This window comes from Haliotis rufescens, unplaced genomic scaffold, assembly GCF_023055435.1.
Source record: "Haliotis rufescens isolate VD_foot unplaced genomic scaffold, xgHalRufe1.0.p SCAF_1, whole genome shotgun sequence".
NCBI lineage: Eukaryota > Metazoa > Mollusca > Gastropoda > Lepetellida > Haliotidae > Haliotis > Haliotis rufescens.
The window spans coordinates 68,070,474-68,091,489 of NW_025963779.1; the positions used below are offsets into that span (position 1 = coordinate 68,070,474).

General features: G+C 41.7%; 1 protein-coding gene across 1 annotated transcript in view; it reads left to right on the top strand.

Annotated features, from left to right (window-relative positions):
* The window catches only part of LOC124134082 (conserved oligomeric Golgi complex subunit 1-like), a 69,275-nt gene that overhangs the window by 25,042 nt on the left and 23,217 nt on the right, over positions 1-21,016 (top strand). Inside the window, exons 21-27 of the mRNA XM_046498724.2 lie at positions 2,576-2,669; positions 6,025-6,102; positions 7,075-7,151; positions 8,236-8,422; positions 9,121-9,252; positions 10,277-10,474; positions 11,473-11,624. Coding sequence (XP_046354680.1) covers positions 2,576-2,669; positions 6,025-6,102; positions 7,075-7,151; positions 8,236-8,422; positions 9,121-9,252; positions 10,277-10,474; positions 11,473-11,619 — 913 coding nt within the window. The 3' untranslated portion in view covers positions 11,620-11,624. The remainder of the gene's footprint in view (positions 1-2,575; positions 2,670-6,024; positions 6,103-7,074; positions 7,152-8,235; positions 8,423-9,120; positions 9,253-10,276; positions 10,475-11,472; positions 11,625-21,016) is intronic.

Below are 21,016 nucleotides of genomic sequence, written 5' to 3' on the forward strand. Positions count from 1 at the left end.
ATACCAGCATCTGTGTCTGAGCAAAATGGGGTCATTGGCCCCTGAAACATACATGACGACCTGTGTCTGAGCAATGTGGGTCCATTGGCCCCTGAAACATACATGATGACCTGTGTCTGAGCAATGTGGGTCCATTGGCCCCTGAAACATACATGACGACTTGTGTCTGAGCAATGTGGGTCCATTGGCCCCTGAAACATACATGATGACCTGTGTCTTAGCAATGTGGGTCCATTGGCCCCTGAAACATACATGATGACCTGTGTCTTAGCAATGTGGGTCCATTGGCCCCTGAAACATACATGATGACCTGTGTCTGAGCAATGTGGGTCCATTGGCCCCTGAAACATACATGATGACCTGTGTCTGAGCAATGTGGGTCCATTGGCCCCTGAAACATACATGACGACTTGTGTCTGAGCAATGTGGGTCCATTGGCCCCTGAAACATACATGATGACCTGTGTCTTAGCAATGTTGGTCCATTGGCCCCTGAAACATACATGATGACCTGTGTCTGAGCAATGTGGGTCCATTGGCCCCTGAAACATACATGACGACCTGTGTCTGAGCAATGTGGGTCCATTGGCCCCTGAAACATACATGATGACCTGTGTCTGAGCAATGTGGGTCCATTGGCCCCTGAAACATACATGACGACCTGTGTCTGAGCAATGTGGGTCCATTGGCCCCTGAAACATACATGATGACCTGTGTCTCAGCAATGTGGGTCCATTGGTCCCTGAAACATACATGATGACCTGTGTCTGAGCAATGTGGGTCCATTGGCCCCTGAAACATACATGATGACCTGTGTCTGAGCAATGTGGGTCCATTGGCCCCTGAAACATACATGATGACCTGTTTCTGAGCAATGTGGGTCCATTGGCCTCTGAAACATACATGATGACCTGTGTCTGAGCAATGTTGGTCCATTGGCCCCTGAAACATACATGATGACCTGTGTCTGAGCAATGTGGGTCCATTGGTCCCTGAAACATACATGACGACCTGTGTCTGAGCAATGTGGGTCCATTGGCCCCTGAAACATACATGATGACCTGTATCTGAGCAATGTGGGTCCATTGGCCCCTGAAACATACATGACGACCTGTGTCTGAGCAATGTGGGTCCATTAGCCCCTGAAACATACATGACGACTTGTGTCTGAGCAATGTGGGTCCATTGGCCCCTGAAACATACATGATGACCTGTGTCTGAGCAATGTGGGTCCATTGGCCCCTGAAACATACATGACGACCTGTGTCTGAGCAATGTGGGTCCATTAGCCCCTGAAACATACATGACGACTTGTGTCTGAGCAATGTGGGTCCATTGGCCCCTGAAACATACATGATGACCTGTGTCTGAGCAATGTGGGTCCATTGGCCCCTGAAACATACATGACGACCTGTGTCTGAGCAATGTGGGTCCATTGGCCCCTGAAACATACATGATGACCTGTATCTGAGCAATGTGGGTCCATTGGCCCCTGAAACATACATGACAACCTGTGTCTGAGCAATGTGGGTCCATTAGCCCCTGAAACATACATGACGACTTGTGTCTGAGCAATGTGGGTCCATTGGCCCCTGAAACATACATGATGACCTGTGTCTGAGCAATGTGGGTCCATTGGTCCCTGAAACATACATGATGACCTGTGTCTGAGCAATGTGGGTCCATTGGCCCCTGAAACATACATGACGACCTGTGTCTGAGCAATTAGGGTCCATTGGTCCCTGAAACATACATGATGACCTGTGTCTGAGCAATGTGGGTCCATTGGCCCCTGAAACATACATGACGACCTGTGTCTGAGCAATGTGGGTCCATTGGCCCCTGAAACATACATGATGACCTGTGTCTCAGCAATGTGGGTCCATTGGCCCCTGAAACATACATGACGACCTGTGTCTTAGCAATGTTGGTCCATTGGTCCCTGAAATACATGGACCACTTCTGTGGACATCTATTTCTTTAATCTAGCCTCATATTTACAGGCGATGGGCACTTGACCAATCAGTGCAATATCATTGCAACCAAACTACAGTGGAGACAGTGATCATATGGTACTGCTGTTATGGTATCTGTTACACGTAATCAGTGTTCGCAGTCCTAGCAGCTGCAACATCCTTGTATTGATGGAATTCTTTGTATTAGGTCGTGCTGATTGTTGTCGATGATAGGTCGGTTTCCCTATTCAGATGCAGTGATGAACAATATGTCCATAATCTATTATGTAAAAATAATCATAAAAAGTATTATGTGATTTCTTTGGTATGCAACATTTTTGTCATCACTATTCAACCAATCAAGTATTTTCATTTATGGAAAAATATTCCCCCAAAATGAGATCCTGGTTTAAACAGGCCTTAGTTCTTTAACATCGTTTCTCGAAAATACAGGGAAGAATAGCAACCAATTATGATGGATGACAGATTTGTTAACTGTGGTAATGACCAATGGTTCGGGATAAATTCCCAAGTGATTTACTTACGCTTGTATTAGATACCCTTATCACAATGTTTTAACTATAATCAAGCTTATATAAAGAAGAAATTGTCACATTTCAGATTCTGGGTTGACCACATAACAAAGGTGTCAGTGTCTGAGTTTTCTAAAGCCTTACATGCGGAGAACCTCAGTTCTGTTGTCGAACATGCCACGGTAAATATTCCTAGTGACAGAGTGCTATATACTGAAATATAGGTAGACCTGTGTGGGCCTCTATAGTGTGAAGTTGACAAAAGTTGTTGTCTATTGCGTTCACTTAACTCACCATTCGATAAATACATCTATTTTGATATTCTGAAAAAATGCTGCAAATTGTGTGTAGATAGCCATATAGGACAATAATATTGTTAGTGATAATTTAGTATCATGAGACTATGTGCATATAATAGATGCTTGGTATATTATATTGTCAAAAAATACAGAAAGAAGAAAGTTTCCCTGTTGTACTAACAGTTTCATTGACACATTATCAAATAAATATTTATTTATTAGCAATATTCTAGAATTAGAATTACACACTAACTGATCTTTGAATACAGTTGAAATTGTCCAAATAATAATTAAGGACCAACATTATTATGTAATTGTCCACACTGACAGGATTTCACTTTATATGTGAATGATCAACAAAAAACAAACCTTTTTGAAAAGACACAGTCGATGATATAGCTATGTAGAGATGGGGTGAGGTGGACATTAAGGGTGCATGGAGAAGTCAGCTGTGTAGAGATGGGGTGAGGTGGACATTATGAGTGCATGGTGAAGTCAGCTATGTAGAGATGGGGTGAGGTGGACATTATGAGTGCATGGAGAAGTCAGCTGTGTAGAGATGGGGTGAGGTGGACATTATGAGTGCATGGAGAAGTCAGCTGTGTAGAGATGGGGTGAGGTGGACATTATGAGTGCATGGTGAAGTCAGCTGTGTAGAGATGGGGTGAGGTGGACATTATGAGTGCATGGTGAAGTCAGCTGTGTAGAGATGGGGTGAGGTGGACATTATGAGTGCATGGTGAAGTCAGCTATGTAGAGATGGGGTGAGGTGGACATTATGGGTACATAGTGAAGTCAGCTATGTAGAGATGGGGTGAGGTGGACATTATGAGTGCATGGTGAAGTCAGCTATGTAGAGATGGGGTGAGGTGGACATTATGGGTACATAGTGAAGTCAGCTGTGTAGAGATGGGGTGAGGTGGACATTATGAGTGCATGGTGAAATCAGCTATGTAGAGATGGGGTGAGGTGGACATTATGAGTGCATGGTGAAGTCAGCTATGTAGAGATGGGGTGAGGTGGACATTATGGGTACATAGTGAAGTCAGCTGTGTAGAGATGGGGTGAGGTGGACATTATGAGTGCATGGTGAAGTCAGCTATGTAGAGAAGGGGTGAGGCTGACATTAAGGGTACATAGTGAAGTCAGCTGTGTAGAGATTGGGTGAGGTGGACATTTAGGGTGCATGGGGAAGTCAGCTGTGTAGAGATGGGGTGAGGTGGACATTAAGGGTGCATGGGGAAGTCAGCTGTGTAGAGATGGGGTGAGGTGGACATTAAGGGTACATAGTGAAGTCAGCTGTGTAGAGATGGGGTGAGGTGGACATTAAGGGTGCATGGGGAAGTCAGCTGTGTAGAGATGGGGTGAGGTGGACATTATGAGTGCATGGTGAAGTCAGCTATGTAGAGATGGGATGAGGTGGACATTATGGGTACATAGTGAAGTCAGCTATGTAGAGATGGGGTGAGGCAGACAGTAAGGGTACATAGTGAAGTCAGCTGTGTAGAGATGAGGTGAGGTGGGTACATGGTGAAGTCAGCTGTGTAGAGATGGGGTGAGGTGGACATTAAGGGTGCATGGTGAAGTCAGATATGTAGAGATGGGGTGAGGTGGACATTAAGGGTACATAGTGAAGTCAGCTGTGTAGAGATGGGGTGAGGTGGACATTAAGGGTACATAGTGAAGTCAGCTGTGTAGAGATGGGGTGAGGTGGACATTAAGGGTGCATGGTGAAGTCAGCTGTGTAGAGATGGGGTGAGGTGGACATTAAGGGTACATAGTGAAGTCAGCTGTGTAGAGATGGGGTGAGGTGGACATTAAGGGTACAAAGTGAAATCAGCTGTGTAGAGATGGGGTGAGGTGGACATTAAGGGTGCATGGTGAAGTCAGCTGTGTAGAGATGGGGTGAGGTGGACATTAAGGGTGCATGGTGAAGTCAGATATGTAGAGATGGGGTGAGGTGGACATTAAGGGTGCATGGTGAAGTCAGATATGTAGAGATGGGGTGAGGTGGACATTAAGGGTACAAAGTGAAATCAGCTGTGTAGAGATGGGATGAGGTGGACATTAAGGGTACATAGTGAAGTCAGCTGTGTAGAGATGGGGTGAGGTGGACATTAAGGGTACATAATGAAGTCAGCTGTGTAGAGATGGGGTGAGGTGGACATTATGGGTACATAGTGAAGTCAGCTGTGTAGAGATGAGGTGAGGTGGGTAAATGGGGAAGTCAGTTTTGTAGAGATGGGGTGAGGTGGACATTAAGGGTGGATGGGGAAGTCAGCTGTGTAGAGATGGGGTGAGGTGGACATTAAGGGTGGATGGGGAAGTCAGCTGTGTAGAGATGGGATGAGGTGGACATTAAGGGTGGATGGGGAAGTCAGTTTTGTAGAGATGGGGTGAGGTGGACATTAAGGGTGGATGGGGAAGTCAGCTGTGTAGAGATGGGGTGAGGTGGACATTAAGGCTACATAGTGAAGTCAGCTATGTAGAGATGGGGTGAGTGGACATTATGGGTACATAATGAAGTCAGCTGTGTAGAGATGGGGTGAGGTGGACACTAATGGTACATAGTGAAGTCAGCTGTTTAGAGATGGGGTGAGGTGGACATTAAGGGTGCATGGGGAAGTCAGCTGTGTAGAGATGGGGAGAGGTGGACATTAAGGGTACATGGGGAAGTCAGCTGTGTAGAGAAGGGATGAGGTGGACATTATGGGTACATGGGGAAGTCAGCTATGTAGAGATGGGGTGAGGTGGACATGAAGAGTGCATGGGGAAGTCAGCTATGTAGAGATGGGGTGAGGTGGACATGAAGGGTGCATGGGGAAGTCAGCTGTGTAGAGATGGGAAGAGGTGGACATTATGGGTACATAATGAAGTCAGCTGTGTAGAGATGGGGTGAGGTGGACATTATGGGTTCATAGTGAAGTCAGCTGTGTAGAGATTGGGTGAGGTGGACATTATGGGTACATAGTGAAGTCAGCTGTGTTGTGTGTTGTAGAGATGGGATGAGGTGGACATTATGAGTGCATGGTGAAGTCAGCTGTGTTGTGTGTTGTAGAGATGGGATGAGGTGGACATTATTAGTGCATGGTGAAGTCAGCTGTGTTGTGTGTTGTAGGGATGGGATGAGGTGGACATTATGAGTGCATGGTGAAGTCAGCTGTGTTGTGTGTTGTAGAGATGGGATGAGGTGGACATTCAGGGTACATGGTGAAGTCAGCTGTGTTGTGTGTTGTAGAGATGGGATGAGGTGGACATTCAGGAGGAGACTGAGGAGGGGAAGAAACACAGCTCCAAGATCATGGTCCCCATGCAGGTGAGCTTACTTACATCCCCGAGCTGTGACATGTGGACAGTGCACCGTCACTCAGATGTAGTGTTAGAATCATCACCTATTTGTGTTGAGGTGTAACGATAGATGGAATGACTGATGCATCACAATTGGTCATAACCTCTGGCAATACGATTTAAAATATATCATAGCTAAAATGGATAGAATTATCATTAAACCGCCCGCATGTTATCAGAAATGAGTGGGCCACTGTAACTTGATAATGCCCTCATATTAGAGAGGCCATATTAGAGAGGCCATTATCACGTTCTTTGCGTCATATTGATCTTCAATAGTGACGTCATCTGTTTTGTTCTATGACGTTTCCATATTTGTAAAAATGGGTCAGTGACATTCATTGTGTGTTGCTTGCAGTAAATGTTCCAAAACAGATATTGTTGTTTATTTTTTTTTTTAGAACAAATTCTATCCATTTTAGCTATAATAACGGTAACGCTATTTTTCAGGGCATTATCATTTGTAGAAGCCCTTGGTCTTTTCAACGTCCCTCCTTCGTCGGGCAGTTAATGGAAGACCTCTGGCTTCTGCAAATGATAATTAATGCCCTGAAAAATAGTGTTACCCTTATAGTTGACATTGATGCTGAGCTACTCAATTGATGGTATCAACCAACATATAACATGAAAAAATATTATCACTCACTGACTTTTCCCTTCGTTTTGATCCAAAATACACCTTGCTTAAAGAGACATGATGAAAACATTGCCATCAGTCAATAATCAGTGCTATCTCAACTCCCTATCAGCTTCTCCGGCACTATACACATCTTGGACTTGGGCGTTAAACTTGTCATCATGTTGAGTAATGCAAGCAAATGTACATTGTAGGACGACAAAGGACCTTATCTGAATACTTCTGCAATAGTAAACACACCTTGTTACCCCCCTGTCCTGCCTGTGTACACACGCTATAATGTGGTTGTCCTTCTCTCCCCAGCCGTCCTGGTACCTCCACTCACTGTTGTTCAAGCTGTGCCAGGACCTGAACAAGGTCGGGGGACAGGCGCTGCCCAGGTAGGTTCTCATCATGTCGCTTGGATTCATCACATCTTACTCATCCTTTCAGCAAATTACATATGTTTTTCATCTGTTTCATTTTTAAAAAGTCTACACATTACAGCCCTCTCAGATCATCTTTTTGTGTGGGAGCCAAGCGGCTCCTAACATGAATATTTTAGCAGCCAAACGTAAGTTTTTAGAAGCCCACAGATATCTTAAACAGATATTGTCGCCAGTAATGTTTACCTTCCTGTAGCCAAGTGGCGAGCAGTAGATAAATGTAGGTCGCCAGTCAAAGATTTAAGCCGCATTTGGCCACCAAAATTGTCGCTACTTAGAGGGCAGACATTTAGAGAAATATATGTCATGAAATGGTTAGCTTTCATTGAAAAAAATATCCTAAAATATGTAAAACCTGTTTCCCTTTGTGTATATATTCTTTGTGTACAATAGCTGTACGGTTCCACGTGCAGATGTAAGAGTGAATATTATCCTACCCTAGTTTTTATCCCGGGGATGAAATTCTCTTGTGTCAGGATGATTCTCCCTAGTGAATTTGAACCCATACCAGTGTGGCACTAAGGTAGGATTCTATACTCTAGAGTAAAATTTCCCTCGGGATAATATTTAGGTAGAATAGAATCCTCGCTTACACAGACACCGAAGCTCTACTGGGGATACAGCTATTTTGAGATCTATATGTATATTGTCATGTCTTTGTAGTAGCATATCTTAATAAGTGTGCAAAACAATCTGTAAGTTGAGGACTGCTATGATTTTAGAATAATCGCATTTGTTTACAAACAAGAATAAGTTTGGTCACATGATGTGCAAGTTAGCTTGAAGCAGTGATGTAATACTAAGTCAACACTGTACAGGAGAGTGATAACAGATATACTGCACAACTGACCACTGGCCAGGGTTCCCCATGATGGAGCTGTACTGCTGATCAAAGTGTAAAAGTCCATGAATCAGCTTTCTTTAGGTCCATGGCCTTACATTGATTCTTAACATAATTGGAACTAGTAACACTTTTGTGAAATGTCTTTTAAAATAAAATGACTTTTCACATTTGACATTCCTATTGTTGGATTTTCAGGTCAGTTGTACAAGACTTGTTACACAAAATGACAGATGGGATTGTCAATGTGTATCAAGACTTTGTAAAGGGAGGTAAGCGGCGTGTGAGGAAGAGTGGCCTCCCTTTGACCCAACAGCAAGCACTGCAGTCCCTGTTTGATATCAGATACCTCCTTCAGATTATTCCAAGGAAGGATGACACAAAGGTATGTAACTCAGGGAAAGTTGGAGAAGAGAACAGCATAGCGTGTTTTAGAATGCTCATGTGTACACAAAACATCTACCCATTGATATTATTAGGGTAAAGGTATTGCGTATGCCATGTTTGTACAAGAGTTGGGAATGTTACCAGACTGGGATGTTGCAGTAATTTTACAAGCCCTGTTTTAAAACCCCATTTAATAAATCTCTATGCAGGGATTTTTCTAGAGGCCAATATTCGTCCCCTGATCTGCAGGAAATGTCCTAAATTTCCTAAATTGGATTAAGAATTTCCCACGTTCATCATTTTAATGTAGTTATAACTATTAAATGTTATGGCTTTGTACAAGTGACGTGTATTCACTGACCAATAAGTAAGAAGAGGCTACCTGTGATGTTTGTTATTACCTTGTTGTATTCAGTTCAATGTAAACCTGCATCTGAACCTAAGAAAATAAGAACCTTGGAACAATCCCAATTTTGGGCAAAATACCAACACCAACACATCCCAAATTGCCTGACAAGTGTACTTAGTTTGGAAACCTTGATACATCTGTAATTCTGTATACATAAAAGTATCCATAAATGACTATTCCTAGGATTTATTTTCATTTATAACCATAATGTTTAGATGTATAATCATATTTGCCTGTGGATAATGTTTCCAATCCAAAAGTATATCTGAATGTTTTTGTTCCTCCAGACCAGTAAGACATACCAGAAGAAAGCTCAGTCTATCTGTGAGTCCCTGGAAGAGGTGGTTGACCCCTTCGACCTGGACGTGTTCAGTCCTTACATGCAGGTCAACCTGCACAGACAAAGCCAGAGGACTGCTGTGAGTACAGATACGGCCATAATAGCTCATTAAGGCATGTCACACGTGTGATCCTATGTCGTCAGTCACTCCATGTGCTTTGTTCACTTCGTGAGAACTATAGTCTGCCCATTACTCTGGATCTGCCTCAGAGGGCTTATGTTGTTTGGGGGTAGTGGGATAGCCTAGTGGTTAAAACGTTTGCTTGTCACGAAGAAGGCCCGGGTTCGATTCCCCACATAGGTACAATGAGTGAAGCCCATTTCTGGTGTCCCCAACCGTGATATTGCTGGAATATTGCTAAAAGTGGCTTAAAACCATACTCACTCACTCACTCACTCACTCATGCTGTTGGAAGTTGTCTGTCATCTTTTCACTTTAGTAACATCTGCTGCTGTGGAAACTTTGCAGAAATGTTACGGCCATGTGTGTCTGTTTCTGTGCAGTTGGTAGCCTGTCTGACATAGAATTGACTTCCCCAAATCAGCAGCGGGGATGAGTTTGAAATTTTAGGATGTTGGGTCATGGTATGTGTTGTCTAAGTGTTTAAAAATCCAGTTAACTTTTAAGCGTGTTAACTGAAATCTGACTGGGTGACATGAATGCAAGATCTACTTTATGAAACCAACTTACGAAATGTTCCACCAATAATCTCGACTGGAATGGTTATTGTCTGTAATAGAAATTCATCTTACTTTCTCAATATACAAATACAGTTTGAGCCAAGTAAACTACAGATCCCTTAGCCCTAATTTTTTATGAAATTTCATAGTAATGAAGTATTTGACAATCATCAAGGATTGTATCCAAAACTGGCTGTCTGTAAAGTAATTATTCTTTCTTCTTTCAAACACCATAAAGAATTCTCTTGGTCTAGAGTAAGAAGTTTCTCAAGTTGTGATAAGAGTTTTGTTTCAATCTTCAATCTTAGCAGACAGGAACATCTTATCTTCATCAGTTTTGTACAGGTTTTGAAGCAGATACCGCATTTGATATTTTATGGTTATGTCAGTAACTGCTTCTATAAGATATGTTGTACTTGCAGGTGATATTTGGTTCCCTGGCGGCCCTGGACAAGCAGAGTGTTGTGTCCACCGGGAGGGCACCTGCAGCTGGGCAGCACGAGCAGCACAATGTCCTGCCTTTATCCTCCTGTAACAGCAGGTTCCCCCTCCTGCCACTCAGCACACAGCAGAGCAGGTCCTCCATGCAGAGTTATGTCCCCTCACAGACAATCACCAGGGTAAGTGATGTGTCACAGTGTCCTGAAAGTCATCTAGAACAGAGCAGGTGCTCTATGCAGAGTTATGTCCCCTCACAGACAATCACCAGGGTAAGTTATGTGTCACAGTGTCCTGAAAGTCATCTAGAACAGAGCAGGTGCTCTATGCAGAGTTATGTCCCCTCACAGACAATCACCAGGGTAAGTGATGTGTCACAGTCTCCTGAAAGTCATCTAGAACAGAGCAGGTGCTCTATGCAGAGTTATGTCCCCTCACAGACAATCACAAGGGTAAGTGATGTGTCACAGTGTCCTGAAAGTCATCTAGAACAGAGCAGGTGCTCTATGCAGAGTTATGTCCCCTCACAGACAATCACAAGGGTAAGTGATGTGTCACAGTCTCCTGAAAGTCATCTAGAACAGAGCAGGTGCTCTATGCAGAGTTATGTCCCCTCACCGACAATCACAAGGGTAAGTGATGTGTCACAGTGTCCTGAAAGTCATCTAGAACAGAGCAGGTGCTCTATGCAGAGTTATGTCCCCTCACAGACAATCACCAGGGTAAGTGATGTGTCACAGTGTCCTGAAAGTCATCTAGAACAGAGCAGGTGTTCCCTGCAGAGTTATGTCCCCTCACAGACAATCACCAGGGTAAGTTATGTGTCACAGTGTCCTGAAAGTCATCTAGAACAGAGCAGGTGCTCTATGTAGAGTTATGTCCCCTCACAGACAATGCCCACAGACAAGTGAAGTGTCACAATGTCTTCAATGCCCCCATAAACAGAGAATGGTATGCCTGATTGACATTTTGTTTGATAGGCATTGCTTAGAAGTTGACGGATGACAAGATAGACACAATTTCTATGGATAACAACTTCTTTAATACTGGGATTAAAGTATTAAAGAAGTTGTTATCCATAAAAACTGTGTCTTTCTTGTCTGATGGACATTGTTCCATTATGGATGATCAAATGATGTCGCGCATCACAACGCCCTAATCCCTCGGCTCTTTTTTACAGGGACTAGACTCAGGCAATCAGTCGCTGACATTGGCAGTGGAGGCTGTGTTGCCGAAGTCAGCGTCACAGACTGATCTTAGCAGCTCCCTCTATGACAAACTGGGCAGCATGGGTTCCCGATTCTTCTCCAAGCTCCAGGACAAGTGATCAGGGTGAGTCTCATCAACTGTTTTGTTCCACTTCTCACATGTAGGCCCAAACGTCTCCAAGTTTTGTGAAGGTGTGAATTTGGATGACCTAATCAGTGCTTATCAAAAGCCCTAAGGATCTGTGATTACTCTAAAGAAAGACCAAAATTTTTGCAATGTTTATTATTAATTTTCAAGTTGTCAGTTAAAATTTACTGTCAAGTGGAAAAACATATAGTCATTTAATTACAGTGAGATCTTGCAAACTTGAACTACGTTTAAAAAGAGCGCTGACTGGTGGATTTAAACTTCTTTATTGTTTTTTGTGAGGGTTTGTGAGGGCTTGTGAGGGTTGTAAGGGTCTGGTACCTTTGCCAGCAAGTGATAAGTTTATGAATGTACTGGCACAAATATCTCACATTTAAATTATAGAAAATGTGAAATCCATGACAACTATGTCTTCACTGATGCTACATTTCCTGACACGACTTAATTATGTTGAACTCAATAAACTCAGGTTAACATGAATGCCCTACTCAGACACATTCATATACTCATTCTGCTCCAACCAATCCTTGTTTTATCCATTTGATGCTGAGGCCAAGGCAGGGTAACAACAAGTACCATATTCTAATGTCTTTTGGTATGATGTGGTCGGGAATTGAACCACTGACCTTCCACTGTCCCAGCAGCATCTTCCCAAGGCAAGGGAGTTAACTGACTATGAAAGTCCAGTTTCCACCCTTGCTGAAATAGGCTGGACTATGAGTTTATGCATAGTCCAATCAAAATCGCTTAACAAAATCGACAACGGGTTCATCAACTGCCGTGCAGATTTCGGTCGATTGCCTATCTCATTAAAATCAGATCTTAGTTCTCACTACCGCTAAACAAAGATCTGAGGACATCCCATTAGGGGTCACGTCAAAATGACCTTTCATTCGACCAGTCAGAGCGTCGCTTACCAGATCATGAAAGTGACAGTTGGAATGTGATTTCTAATCATGCAGCCTCGAAAACTTTAACATGTGGTATTACGATCGATAGTTGTGGGTTTAACAACTGAATCCGTACAATCTAGACCATCTATCAGCCATTCCAGAATGTTCTGTTGTTCATGTTTCAATTTTTCAATCGAGAATTTGTCAAAATATGGTTCGAAGCGTAGTCGCCAATTTGAAATCAGTGCCCTAAAGCACGAGAAAGCTGCCCTCTGATTGGCTTATGTCGACTTCTTGTCAGTCCTTCCATTGGTTGGTCAAAGTTCGCACAAGGTCGGTCTGACGTGACACGTAATGGGATGTGCTCAGATCTTTGTTTAGCGATATCGAGAACCAAGATCTGATTTTAATGAGATTGGCCGATTGCAGGATTTGCAAAGGGACATGACTTGTAATAGCCACTGGTGGCACTACGATCGAGCCCAGAAATACCAGCTAAGTTTAGCAAAGGTGGAAACTGAACTTTTACAGTCAGTAAACTCCCTTGCCTCGTGAAGATGTCTAAGCAGATGCTCCATCCACTAGACAGCAGAGGCGTTCTAATTAGACTAAGGCTGAAAGGGGCATAGTCCCCTCTGAAGAACAGGACTGAAACTTCTGGTAAAACAGATATACACTGGAAGGAAATGCTTTCAGACATAACACATGTACAGGTGATTACTTGGTTTTTCACAATAGAATAGGCGCATGCTCAGTCTTAAAAGAAAACGCCATCTCCATGTGAAACAGCACTAAACATTGAACACTGAGCAATGCTGAGCCTAGTAGTGTTTGTCAGTTACTTGTGTTGGCTCTAGTGATAACATCTACATGTGAAACAGCACTAAGCATTGAACACTGAGCAATGCTGAGTCTAGTGGTGTTTGTCAGTTACTTGTGTTGGCTCTAGTGATAACATCTACATATGAAACAGCACTAAGCATTGAACACTGAGCAATGCTGAGCCTAGTGGTGGTTGTCGGTTACTTGTGTTGACTCTAGTGATTACATCTACATGTGAAACAGCACTAAGCATTGAACACTGAGCAATGCCGAGCCTAGTAGTGTTTGTCGGTTACTTGTGTTGGCTCTAGTGATAAGATCTACATGTGAAACAGCACTAAGCATTGAACACTGAGGAATACTGAGCCTAGTAGTGTTTGTCGGTTACTTGTGTTGGCTCTAGTGATAAGATCTACATGGGAAACAGCACTAAGCATTGAACACTGAGAAATGCTGAGCCTAGTGGTATTTGTCGGTTACTTGTGTTGGCTCTAGTGATAACATCTACATGTGAAACAGCACTAAGCATTGAACACTGAGCAATGCTGAGCCTAGTGGTGTTTGTCGGTTACTTGTGTTGGCTCTAGTGATAACATCTACATGTGAAACAGCACTAAACATTGAACACTGAGCAATGCTGAGCCTAGTAGTGTTTGTCAGTTACTTGTGTTTTCTCTAGTGATAACATCTACATGTGAAACAGCACTAAGCATTGAACACTGAGCAATGCCGGTCTAGTGGTGTTTGTCGGTTACTTGTGTTGGTTCTAGTGATAACATCTACATGGGAAACAGCACTAAGCATTGAACACTGAGCAATGCCGAGTCTAGTGGTGTTTGTCAGTTACTTGTGTTGGCTCTAGTGATAACATCTACATGTGAAACAGCACTAAGCATTGAACACTGAGCAATGCCGAGCCTAGTAGTGTTTGTCAGTAACTTGTGTTGGCTCTAGTGATAACATCTACATGTGAAACAGCACTAAGCATTGAACACTGAGCAATGCCGAGCCTAGTAGTGTTTGTCAGTAACTTGTGTTGGCTCTAGTGATAACATCTACATGTGAAACAGCACTAAACATTGAACACTGAGGAATGCTGAGCCTAGTGGTGTTTGTCGGTTACTAAATTGTGTTGGCTCTAGTGATAACATCTACATGTGAAACAGCACTAAGCATTGAACACTGAGCAATGCCGGTCTAGTGGTGTTTGTCGGTTACTTGTGTTGGCTCTAGTGATAACATCTACATGTGAAACAGCACTAAGCATTGAACACTGAGCAATGCCGAGTCTAGTGGTGTTTGTCGGTTACTTGTGTTGGCTCTAGTGATATCTTGTCAGTCTGTGACATGTATACAGATTCTTGCCATGCCTACTGGGTGTGTCCTAAGGCAGTGATGGCTAACATGTGAACTGAGCAGGTGAAAACATCACCAATTATAATATGTTTACTCAGTTAACTTGATGAGACTCTCTGGGATCTAGTAAGTAGAGCAATTGTTATTACGATATAGGAAACTGTTGTACATTTGCATTTTCTCATTCCTTTTTAAACATCTCTGTTTAGAGAAAAACAGTAACATAACAATGATATCCTTCCATCCGTGCACACACTTTTCTGTTTAAGAACAAGTTATTTGTACTTTTCAGGAGTTTATTGCAAATGTATTGTCTGATACATCTTTCAAACAATGATTTCACCAAAAAAATAGCAAATGCATAATGATTCTCTTAATGGTTTCACCTTGTACCGATTTCAGTCTGCCATTTTAAAAGTACACATGAACTGACAAGAGTTACCCCCCTTCAACTGTGTAAAGTACCAATGCTCTATTGTGAGACATTGTGTTGACATAACGTTCCCACATCTACTCATCTCAACCCATCAACTGATTAGAGATAGCAAACCAAACCCATCATCTCCGTGACATACTGATGGGTGGGAGTGCTCTGCCCTTTACAGGAGACCAAAACATTACATTTGTCTGATGTTGTCGTCTGTGATAACCATCAGTGTCCAGTTGAATAAGACTGCCGCAAAGGTTGGAAAAACAGGGTGGACTGATGAGCATAGCAGGAAAAAACATGAACAAAAGCATTGCATAAATTATATGATTAAAATTCGTTATCAAGCTTTCGGATCCTCTGTAATTATGGTAACAAGTATGTTATTGTTAAAGATTACCTAATTAGTCCAGACTGTATATGTCATTTTTATGTTTATGCTGCATAAAGTTTGAAAATTGAAAATGAAAAATATATTTTTGAAGAAAATATGTTCATTTTTATGTTTGTATCATGATCTTAGCTTTTATTTCCAAGAATTAGTTTTGGGACATTATTTTCAAATCAACCCTAACATTGTTATGTATTTTTGACCTTTTCTGCTGCAGACATTTATAAATGAAAACAAGAAAACCAATTCGTTTGTTCTCGGGGTCTGGTCATGTATTATATGTGTGGTGGGTGATGGGGGCGTCAGATTGGCTTCAGGACTATATCCTATTGTGCTCAACAATAAGAGCTAGCTTTGCCATACAGTCTGGCACATCATGTTGAATCGAATGTGATAATCCTGTTACAAGAAACCTAATGTAACAATACACATGAGTTAACATGAACTGGCGGATAGAAGTAAATTCTCAGAAGTCTGGAACATGGTGAGTTTCACGGACAGCTCTAATAATTTACTGTGAGTCTGTGAGTATTTCTGGTGTTTGAACGGCCAATGAAATGCTTTAGATTGTCATGCGTTTGGTTGTGTTGAGGTCATCATACATCTTTTCTTATTGCATTGTGGTATGTTGAGGTCAATATAAAGCAGTTTCATGCATTGTGTTGTGCTGAGGTCAATGTACAAATTTTGGTTGTATTGTGTTGTGCTAAGGTCAACATACACACTGTCATTGTAATGTAATGTACTGAGGCCATCATACAAACCATCTTCCTGAGGCAAGAGGGTTCACTGACTGTAAAAGTCCAATTTCTACCCTTGCCAAACTATGCTGGAATTTCTTGGCTTGATGGTTGTGCCACCATATTACAAGTTATATCCCTCCTGCATCTCCTATGCCCCTCCTATTGACCAATCAGATTCCTACACTCATATCACTTGCATTTGCTTCAAACAAAATGTGAAGATGATCTGATCGATGATGAAGATCTGTATTGTAATAAAATGGGTCTTGCATCAAGTGCATCAAGTCACGCAGGCACTTTGAAATCTGCACGTTGAAATCCATGTTGTTTATGAACCGAATATCGATTTCGTTACATGATTTTGATTGGACTAGACTCGTTAGTCCAGCCAAAATATAACTCTGTAATTCCAGCCTAGTTCGGCAAGGGTGGAAACTGGACTTTAACAGTTAGTTAACTCCCTTGTCTTGGGAAGATGCATACAAACATTTCATTGTGTTGTGTGGTGTTGTGTTGAGGTCTACAGTCATTTCATTGTGTTGTGTTGTGTTGTGTTGTGTTGTGTTGTGTTGTGTTGAGGTCTTCAAACATTTCATTGTGTTCTGTTGTGTTGTGTTGAGGTCTACAAACATTTCATTGTGTTGTGTTGAGGTCTACAAACATTTCATTGTGTTGTGTTGAGTTCTACAAACATTTCATTGTGTTGTGTTGAGGTCTACAAACATTTCATTGTGTTGTGTTGAGGTCAACATACAAACATTTCATTGTGTTGTGTTGTGTTGAGGTCAACATACAAACATTTCATAGTGTTGTGTTGTGTTGAGGTCAACATACAAACATTTCAATGTGTTGTGTTGAGGTCAACATACAAACATTTCATTGTGTTGTGTTGTGTTGTGTTGAGGTCAACATACAAACATTTCATTGTGTTGTTTTGTGTTGAGGTCAACATATAAACATTTCATTGTGTTGTGTTGAGGTCATCTTCCAAGGATTTCATTGTGATGTGTTGAGGTCATCTTCCAAAGATTTCATTGTGATGTGTTGTGTTGAGGTCAACATATGAGGACATTGGCCAGTTGAAGCTATGCACCATTAATTCATTACATGTTATCAGAAGAAGGGGTTGACTTCAGTGAAGTTTTTTTCATGGTTGGCATTTCATAAATTTTTCTTCATTTCTTTTTTAAGTTAACTCTGAGTAATCTAAGGAATATTATTACATTTACAAATTATATCCGTCTTTTCATTGGTTGACAAATGGTCAAATGACTTTCTTTGAAATGGAATTGCGCGGAGACCCACCCTGTCGCGCAGCAACCAAAAGTGGTATTGCCCTGCATGATTAAGCCAATGGACTTCAAAGGAGAGAAATATGTTAGCCAATCAGTGAGAGCATAATGTGAGGCAGCATCTCCGGTCACTTCCTGGTATGACGGGGCGGTCAGATAGCCTAGTGGTTAAAGCGTTGGCTCGTCATGCCCAAGACCCGGGTCTGATTCCCGACATGGGTACAATGTGTGAAGCCCATTTCTGGTGTCCCCCGCAGTGATATTGCTCGAATATTGCTAAAAGCAGCGTAAAACCATACTCACTCACTCCTGGTATGACATCCAGACATCTGGTATGATTCAAATGTTGTTACATTTGTTGGTTATTAAAAACGCAAATTGAAATATTGTGGGTTTTTTATTTTATGTAATAAAATAATTATTTACCACAATGCGGGAAATATTATATGTGGCCTCGGTCTTATCCGACCAGGTCCTTGTTTTCGTCAAGAGTAATTATTCGTTTTGTTACACCGAAATTCACTTTAAAGTTTATGAAGCCTTTTAAATTCTCCCCTGTTTCATTACATTAACTAAGCTGTACACCAGGAAATGTTGTACCAGATTCCAACTTGTTTTCTAGCAGGTCTGGTGCTGGTCTTGGTCAATATCAGTTTCTTGGTCAATATCAGTTTCTTGGGTCCAATAACATAACAAAACATGATATTGCCCTCATAAATGGTCAAAAGTTTATAACTTACATATGGGGCGGTCGGGTAGCCTAGTGGTTAAAGTGTTCGTTTGTCACGTCGAAGACCCGATTTCGATTCCGACATGGGTACAATGTGTGAAGACCATTTGTGGTATCCCTGGCTTTGATATTGCTGGAATATTGCTAAAAGTGGCGTAAAACCATACTCACTCACTCACTCTGATTACATATTATCTGTCCATGTCGATGAATGCTGTAAGATTCTCCGAACTGACTCAGAAGGGATAATCTCAACCACTGTTTTGATGTGATTATTTACAAGTCACCATGCTATAGCTGGAATATTGCTGACTCGGGTAAAAGTAGCATTATAAAGCCTCGCAAACCAAATGGAGGTTCAGTTGCAGAATTGGTCCACCAAACTGTGCATGTATTTCATTAAGTTGGTAAGCACCTAGAATAGCATCCAAGTGTACCTCCCTCTCATGATCAGCTGCCATGGTATGTCTGAATACTGCAGACAGGGCCACACCCAGATCACTCATTCATAGACGAAAGGATCTTTGTGTGGACACTTGAACCATGGCAGCTACTTGAGAAACCTGAAATGTTAGTTGTTTTTCAACTTTAACAATACAGTCCCTATTTCAATACGGGTGAACTCAAGTCATCATTGATGAAAAGATATGTTGCAGTCATGACAGTTTGATGTTAAGAGCGTCGTGGGGTAGCCGAGTGGTGACACTGTTCGTTTATCACGCTGAATGCAGGGGTTTGGTTCCACACATGGGTACAGTGTGTGAGACCAATTTCTGGTGTCCATCCATGTGATATTGCTGGAAAAGGTGGCATAAAATCCAACTCGCTCACTTGATGTCTTGATGAGTAATTATGAAAGTATCATCAAATAACAAGTGTTGTGCTAAGTCTTTTTAGAAGTGAGTGAGTGAGTGAGTATGGTTTGGCGCTGCTTATGCAAAAGTCCAGCAATACCACGGCAAAGGGGACACCAAAAATGGGCTTCGCACATTGTACCCATGTGTTTTTTTTTTAGAAATGCCAGTTTTAAAATTACGTACGTTTGTTTGTCAGCCAATGGCCTTGAATACAACAAACAGAATTGAAATGACCTTATCAACAAAATATTCAAGACTAGTTAGTGATATCATTGTAAATACAGTGCGACAGTATAATACAAAGAGGCAAACATGTCAGAAAAGACATAAGGCCAAAAGATGTTATTCTTGATAAAAACAATAAATGACAACACATTACATTTCTATCGCAAACCAAATTTATTTCGTCTTCCTTCTTGTTCAAATGAAACAAGTGTTGCTTAACTATATTTTTTTGTAAAAAATCTTTTTGGGCAAGGAAATTATAATTGTTATTGGTTTGACTTAAGAAAACATGTTTATTTGAATCCCTACGAACTCCAGATTGTACTTGAGGCTGACATGACATTGTAGCTGTAACAATCGGCTTTCTTGTCTGGCTGCTTTGTTGATGTGAGTTCCAAACATTTTATTGCAGGATATTTGTGTCAGAATGAAGTCCATGCAAAAACATGATTAAGTTGTCCAAAAATGTAAATTTCCAAACTAAGCCATTAATTCTCTTGACAAATAATAACACTGTTTGAACATTTCTCTGTAACGTCAGATGAAAAGACAAATGAAATGTCTGCTTCCAACTGTTCTCCAGATTGTCAGTTAGAGATTACTGTAGGTAATTACTTATAGTACCATCGAGGGAGTAAGAAGACGTCAAACACAATCTTCTACAGGGAAGTATTTTTGCTGATTTTAAGATGTGCCTTTAACTGACATAAATTTATGATTCATGAACGTCAGATGATGTTAAGGTTGTTAGATGGTTAAAAAAGTCTCCATCAAGAAATAAACTTTGAAGCCAAATATGAAACTTGCATGACTTTTGATGTTTTTGATGGATTTTTGCCTTCCCTAGCATGTCTAACAAACATGGCAGTTTATGGAGGGCCAATGAGACCGTTGTGATTAATATGGATTCTGTCTGTGCAAGCATGTAGACCTGCAGGGAAACAGTCTCGGTTGAAAGTACCGTATTCGACCCAATAATCGCCCATGTCCCAAAAAGTGCCCCCCCCCCCTTTTTCCGGATGCCAAAGTAAGATTTACTCACCTGTTTTTTCCTAAGGTCAAGAATCTTTTGTAGTCGGTTAATGAGGAGATGTTCACCAGTAAAACGTAAGTAACAGTTTATCTCTAGCCCCCCAGCAACAGAAGAATATCGATAGGCTTACTGATGAATTTACGCCACTTTGACTCTGAATTGGTCCCAATAAGCGCCCAACCCTTCTGTCTTTATTTTAAGCGCCCTGGGAGCTTATTGGGTCGAATACGGTATGTTACAGTCTTCTGCTGCTCCCATTTTGTCTCCACCATGACAGTTTTACCGCCAGTTGTATTCTGTAGTAAAGCAGAAGTTTAGTATTTTTTGTAATGAAAAATTTAAGTCATGAATATTGTAAGCGTGTGTGCACCAGCTCCCCGACTTGGTGCAAGCCACACTCAAAGATCTGTTTCTGTAAGAAGATCTCCTCTAATCACTTCCAAAGTTTTTGTCGTTGGCGGCCATGCAGAAATTGAAGCAGACGGCAACAAATGCAAGCAACGTGAGCATGTGTTGTGCTGTAGTGCACATGCCTATCAGTAATAGCCTGCCAAAATACACTACAGATATATTTATACTGATGTGTTTAACTGGAATGA